Raw genomic sequence first — 7,039 nt, forward strand, 5'->3', positions numbered from 1 at the left:
TGTGACAAGAGTCAGTTGAGACTGAAGGTGTACAGATGTACTGAAAAGGTTGGGTGGAGAGAAAAAAAAAAAAAGGGAGATGAAACCTGGAGAGTCAAGGCGAGATGCTGTCAAATCAGTGCCCAAGTTTTCAGGATCAATATGGTGAGTAAGTCTCAGACACTCCAAGATCCAAAGACAGGAAAAGATCAGCATCCATAGGGGGAACCCAGACTGCTGCACTCTCTCCACTTTACCAGTTTTATTCAGAAAATCAGAAAATTAATCTATGATAATTTATGGCATAACACCTATAAAATACAATAAATTATTTTTATTCACCTTCTGAAGAGAGAACAGATAACTGTTTTCGTCCTCTTATCATCCATTAATATATTTTTTTAGCACTATGAAATACAATTGCTTTTTTAAGGGCTTAGAAAAAAAATCTGCCTTTTAAAATGTTCAACTAAAAAATAAAAATAGCAGTGGAGTGGAAAATGTGAGATGTTGTCTGTGGATTTGGCCAAATAAAAAATGGGCTAGAAAAAAACCTTTGTACCCTGGTGGGGGGGAAACTGGAGGAGAGGGAGGGTCTCTGTGTCCCGATCGTGGGGGAAGTTAGTGGTGCAGAGCAATCCTCGCATCTTATCCCCCTCTGCCTACCACTCTTTCTTCTTCTCATCCATGGACACTCCGCCAGGCCCCAGTGCAACCACCAGCAGCAGGCCGCCAATGACCGAGGTGGTCTGGAAGAAGTCATACTTGAGGAAGTCATGCATGGGCTTGTAGGCGGGGATGGTCCAGAAAGCGTTGAAGTAGACATTGATAGCCAGAAGCCACATGACGAGGGTCAACGCCGCAAGCTTGGTTTTGAAGCCGATGGCCACCAGGATGATGAGGGCAGTCCCCACCATGTTCTGCAGGATCTGAAGAATAATGCAAAAGTTCAAGAGTATGTGCTTCAGATTTACCACGATGAACTAACAGCACATGATCATCTAGAGACAATACATAAAACAATGGTATAGTATCTACCATGAACAGTCTTCAGAGTGCTTCACAATAAAACAGAGTCTGAAGAAACAAATAGGTTTGCATGTTTTAAAAGACAAGAACCAGACTGCTGAAGTAATGCAGACTTAATTTATTCAGGCAGTCTCATTGAGATCAAGATCTCTTTTGCTCATTTTCTCCCTCAAAGTCACTGGATTCGGTGCACTATGCTATCGGTATGTTGTTAAAATGAACTAAGAGGTTGCAACTGAAAAACAAACTCAAAATTTCACCTAACTTCTTCAAAATATCCATATTTGCCTGTTTGACGTTTTCAGCAGCTGAATCTCAAAATCCATTGAGGTTCCTTAATTAATTTTAAACCAAGGTAAGTTTTCAAAATAGTCTTTGCTCACTACGTGTGTGTGAACAAGATGCAGAATGTAGGAGTGCTTGGTGCTGTCAGTACTCACAGAAAAGAAGCTGGAGTCAAAGTGTAGCAGAGTCATGAACATGAGCACTAGCAGTACTCGACCGCCCAGCTGCATGTACTGCTTTGGCGAACTCTCTCCCATGGAGGGGACTCCAGCAAACATGCTCTTTCCTTCCGAGCGAGACTCAGCCAGCAGCAGGAGCAGACCACCTCCAAGGGCAAGGTTTCTGGGAGAGGAGGGAGAGAACGGTTATTTTTCCACAGTACATCAATAAATCAGCAAACTGCCTCACACCTTTTATGCCACACAAGGCCAGTTATGTTTGGGAGTTGATCAGCTGGTGTAACTTGATACATGAAATTCTAATAAACATATGACTGCTCTTAATTTGTTAACTAAGGAAGTTTATTTACTTAGTTTACTAAAACCACACTGAGTGACACCTACCTCATCAAAAATTTAAGGTCCCATAAAATGCTGTATGCGACGGTCTGGTGGAAAAAAGACAAAATATTTCAGATTACACACGATGACATATTGTTGTGTATGAATATTTAAAATGTTAGTTTTAAGGTCATTATTCTCACCTGTAGCGCTATGATGCCAAATAATCCAAAGCAGGCATATTGTACAAAATTTCTACTGAGGATGAGGACACAGCCACCTGTTAGGACACACAACAAAAGGTATGTAAAGTTCTGGCCACTGTGGTAGCAATAGACTTTGTTTTATTTTTTATTTCTGTCACTACAACAAAAACATAATTTTCCATGTTATCTAGATCAATAATCATTAAATATTTTGAGTTAAAGCCACTTAGAAAAATTACAACAAATTCAACTTGCTAGTGCACTTGCAAAGAAGAAGAGTTTATAGTTTCAGGCTTATTAAAAGGATATTCACACTGTGTTGTGGGTGCTGCTTTATCTGCCATAAGATAAGACTATTTAATTTGGTAGACAAAGCAGCAATGTGGCAGGATAGGTCTGTGGATGTATACTGTTTAGGCCAAACTCAGCATGTCTCAACAGAAACCATATTCTGGTTCATACATGACAAAAATTGTCCCTGACATCTACTTGAAATATCCTTTAATCTTGTGGAAAATAAAAGGCATCATGGTCAACAAAGAGCAAAAGGATTGTAGTTTGTCACTGACATAAAAGTTAAAAAAATTCAGAAGCTCAACTCTAGCTCTTTTAATATAGTTTTTGTTGAAGTACATTGGAGCGAAACATTTTGGCTGATGTCTGCATCAGTCAATCTACTTCAAAATTTAAGGAGCTTCTCCAATACTTAACAGTTTGTGGACAAGTGGCCCTGTTGGCTTCATTCAATAAATCCTGTCAGTCTCCTCTGACCTCTTTAATCAGAAAGATGATTTATATGCCAGAAGTGAAGTTCACTGTTCTCGTATTTATTGTACAACTTTCTGCAAACTGTAGGCACAACGGGGCTAAAATACATCATAAAATGAATGGCTGTAGCTCATTTTTCATCTCATTCTGCTAGCATTAAAAAATATTATCTAGCAATTTGACTCACTCCACTTATTGTTCTTATCAGAATTTGTGTCACACATCATCCAGTAACACTAAAACATGCAACTTCTGACAACAGTAAAATCTGAGTTGTCTCATCTCTTAACCTGTCTCGTATTCACTCACCCAGCTGTCCTATGAGGTTAAGCAGCACAAAGCACGTAGCCAGGAAGTAGCCACAGCTCCAGGTAGCCTCGATGTAGTCTCTCTGCTCATTCCACTGGAACCACATACGGATGCCATCCTCCAGGAAGGTGCTGATGAGACACAGACGCGCCAGGTGGGGCAGGTACTGTTTGGTTACCCGCAAGAACTGTCCAACAGAAGAAAACCAAGAGGGTAAGGGTTAAATAAGAAAAAAGATGACGTATAAAGAAGAACGATGAAAAGGATGTGGTTACTGAGGAGCTCATGAGATTGCTTATGACAGCAAAACTGTGAAACAACACTTTACCAGGTCACCAAGTAGTAACACATCATGTAACTGAATTTCTACACAGGTCCCCTGAAGATTCCCTCTTAAAAACCCAATAATATTCTGGCTCGGTGCAGACTGCTTCTAATTATTATTTATACTGTCAATTATAGGGATAGGAGTTAACCCACTAGTCATTGCAACCATCATCCTAAGTGAATGTCGAAACAGTAGTCATTTAAAGGAGAATTGCTGCATTGGATAGGCTTTGCTTGGGAAAAAAAACAAGTGTTGATCCACTTGTGATGTAAGACAACGTGCAAGACACTTTCTTAAGTTACGGTAGTTATGCATGCAATCTGTGGGGCAAGTTTTTACTGCTTAAGTAAATAACTGCAATAAAGTAAGTGCATAATGTAGATAAGTTGTGCTCTCTATTTCTCCATTTTTAAACTAGTCAGGAATTCTCTTTTAAACATCAATAATGATACAATCACTTAATTGTGTGAGTGTTAGACATAGGGTTCTCTCTCTCTCTCTAATCTTCATGTTGAGGAAATAAAAACCAATAACTAAAGCTAAAAAGGAGTTTTCATTAATAATTCTAACTGGAACTTAACATAGTAACCTGATGTAACGGATTTCAAAAGAGTAAGGAAAAACATGCAGGGTAGACCTTCTGTTGTTTGCTACAAATCTTAAGACAATAACAGGGTTGTGCCTCCATTTTACAACTCCAAAAGACCCCTTTGTATGAGTTGAAGTTTGCTGAATGCTTAAACAAGAAAAATACCCTATGTTCTTCTCTCAAACAGAATTCATGACCAGATTTTCAGATACTCCAGTGGCACAGTGAAGGAGCAGTGACCTGCCCCTTTCCCCACCTACTCAGCAGTCCACATCAGCACTGTCAGACCTCAGCGGCCTATCAGTGTTCACCAACTCCCACTATGACTGCTGAGAGGGACATGAATGGACGAACTGGGAACCAATCTGTACAAGCCCAGGGTTGCTGCAACAGCCTAGAAATAGACCATGTAAGTAACATGTTAGCTCAGGACCCATTAGTGAGGGATGTGCCCTTAAAATAGGCTTAGCAGAGTTCTTTACGAAGCAAACAAACCATGTGTTGTAAAAGACATTACAGTTTCTTCTTTCAAGTCATTTTTACAAGGCACAGTACTCATGATAGGGGTGTTTAAATCTATCAGGTGTAATTGTAGAGCATTCTCTTGCTTATGGTCTGAGTTCAATCGACACAACTAGCATAAACATACACAGAACTGACTCCAAGATTTGATATTTGAATTGACAGTTGTCGTCCAGGAATGAAGTCTGGCATGTCCCACAAAAACATAAGGCCTTGAATCTAGCACATAACAGTAGAGCACAGATGTGTACTGAGCCAGACTACAGTAACTTTTCAAAGACCAAAGGTACGCCACATAAAACCAAATCTCTGGGGTTTTTCCCAGTCTGCACACTAACATGGGTCACAGGCTGACCAGAAATCTGATCTCGACATCTTAGCTCACTTCTTGTACACCCGTGCATTGCTTGTTTTCACGACAATATAGCACACACAAAGACAAAACCAGCTACAGGAAAGCAGCTCAGGCATGTGTAATAGGGTGAAGGCAAGGATCACATCCAGTTTTGGGGTGACCTGGGTGGTGGAGCAGCTCTGTCACGGCCACATGCAGATGGAAAACCAAGTTAGAGACAGTTCAAGCTTAAACCATCAGTCATGCAAAGCAGTTAGGTCCAAATACACAATATGACTTAAGAATGTTAGTCAATAACTTGGTAGCTAAGCTAGGTGAGTTCACAATTGCTGGCTGGCACTGATTCGCCTGTGATACTGTTAATAAACCGGGTGGCTACAGACGGCAAGCTAACTAGTAGCCAAATGTACACCTGTTAACTAAGCCTTAGTTAAATAAGTCAACTACAGCTTAGTTAAGAATTTCACTTTGCCTTTGTGAAATGATAACGCTATCAAATCCACCTGGAGACGCATGACAGGAGCAGACACCTCAACCATTTATCATGCAAATTAAAAAACAAGTAAATAAGCTGTTGCGTTGATGCAAGGTCACGTTAATACTGCCAGCAAGCTACAATATACGTGTACAAACGACGGTTAAAGGCGTCAAAATGTTGAGAGGAAACACTCTGAACCTGACGTTACTTCATTCTCAGACAAACTAGTTAGCGTCTAACATGCTAGCAGCGGCTAGCGTTAATAACTGTCGCGCTAAGGTTGAAGTTACCTGGTCCGCCACGTCTTCGGCTGTGTTCATGAGATCCTCCTGCCCCATGTTTGTGTAATAATACGAGTTTTAATAATTAAGGCTCAGCAACACAATTTTGATGTGTTGGATTTTCCGCTCGGACTGTTCCTCCCCCCTGTTAACGTTATTTACTTGAAGATTTCCCGATCGCCTGGACTCAGAGAAAGGCCGCCTCCGCCCCACAATGCCCCGCGATTAGACGAAAGAGACAGGGCCCCCCTACATGGTACTGCAACCGCTGTCTGCCACGTATACTGAACCGTCCAGGGCCCTGACGCCGTTATCCAGCGTTGTTTACGGCTTTTACACATGTAAACAAACAGATTTAAACCCTCAGCTCCACCTGAATTAAAATTTTATTTATTTTTCTTAACATAAACTGTAAGACATTGTCATTTCCAACCCTCCAAACGTGCACACTCTTGTAACCCATGCAGCTTTTAAAGATGGTTTCACTGTTTGGACAGATGTGCACTCCTCTTGTCTATTACAAGGTCTACTTTGTTCAGAGGTGGAAGAATCCTACATATTATAGTTAATTCAAAATGATGATACACGTTCTGTAGACAGTCTGCTCCTGTGACATATTTTTTTAAACAAATACTGGATCATTTGATCAGTCATTGAAATGAAACCACGTGAGAATTAGAATGTAAATGTCTTTGGGGGAACTTTTAAACATAAAAAAAATAACAACTATACACTGATTTTTGTTAGAAGTCACGAAAAGATTGAGAACTTCTGATTTAATCTTTAACAATGCATTATAGCTGAGCTTATCACATGTTGTTTTAATGTAAAATTTTAATGTGAAAAGTGACTATTAACTACAGCTTTGAAATAAATTTAGTGGAGTACATTTTGCTCTGAATCTCAGTGGAGTTGAAGTATGAAATAGTATAAAATGGAAATATTCAAGTAAAGTACAAATACATGCACTTCCTTACATTCCACCACTGAATTTGGTCCATTAATGCTATATGTAAAGAAAATGATGACAACAACATATTTAGTTAATTACTACTAATATACTGGTCTGACAAACAAACAGAAGCTTCAGTATCGCACAACTGTCAGCCTGAAAAATTATGACAATTTTGCTTTAGTGCTGGACAACTTAATTGTCACAGTTTGCTTGATTTTACAGTATAGTTAAACCAAATATTTCTCATGAGCTGCCTCAAAAAAGAAACAACGCAGTAACTCTACAGTATACAGATAAAAAAAAACCCACATAATGTTAACAGAAAGTGCTTTGGTGAGGTGGGGAACCACAAAGCAACATCAGCTCTCCTTGGAATACATTATGAAAGTCAATAATACTGTGATGGATCACCATTCTTCCAAAAGATATTCCCTCATTTGGTGTTTTGATGATGG

At 39.7% G+C, this 7,039-nt stretch overlaps 1 protein-coding gene across 1 annotated transcript; it reads right to left on the reverse strand.

Annotated features, from left to right (window-relative positions):
• Positions 1-161: 161 nt before the first annotated feature.
• On the reverse strand, positions 162-5,855 carry LOC111649183 (surfeit locus protein 4). The gene is made up of 6 exons (XM_023398936.2): positions 5,639-5,855; positions 3,077-3,263; positions 1,997-2,073; positions 1,857-1,900; positions 1,449-1,635; positions 162-908 (listed from the first exon to the last, which is right to left on the reverse strand). Exons 1-6 carry the CDS (start codon positions 5,684-5,686, stop codon positions 642-644), a joined length of 810 nt encoding a protein of 269 aa, XP_023254704.1. The 5' UTR covers positions 5,687-5,855; the 3' UTR covers positions 162-641.
• Between the last annotated feature and the right edge of the window lie 1,184 nt (positions 5,856-7,039).

This window comes from Seriola lalandi, unplaced genomic scaffold, assembly GCF_002814215.2.
Source record: "Seriola lalandi dorsalis isolate HSWRI2012SDOR001 ecotype SW California unplaced genomic scaffold, Sedor1 jcf7180002050086, whole genome shotgun sequence".
Taxonomy (NCBI): Eukaryota; Metazoa; Chordata; class Actinopteri; order Carangiformes; family Carangidae; genus Seriola; species Seriola lalandi.

What these genes read in the sequence shown, in the direction of transcription:
- LOC111649183 (XM_023398936.2), bottom strand. Translation starts at nt 5,686, where the DNA reads ATGGGGCAGGAGGATCTCATGAACACAGCCGAAGACGTGGCGGACCAG. An exon ending in TAACCTCATAGGACAGCTGG is followed by an intron (nt 2,074 to 3,076) that starts GTGAGTGAATAC and finishes GTGTCCTAACAG; the next exon opens with GTGGCTGTGTCCTCATCCTC. An exon ending in GACCTTAAATTTTTGATGAG is followed by an intron (nt 1,636 to 1,856) that starts GTAGGTGTCACT and finishes CTCCTCTCCCAG; the next exon opens with AAACCTTGCCCTTGGAGGTG.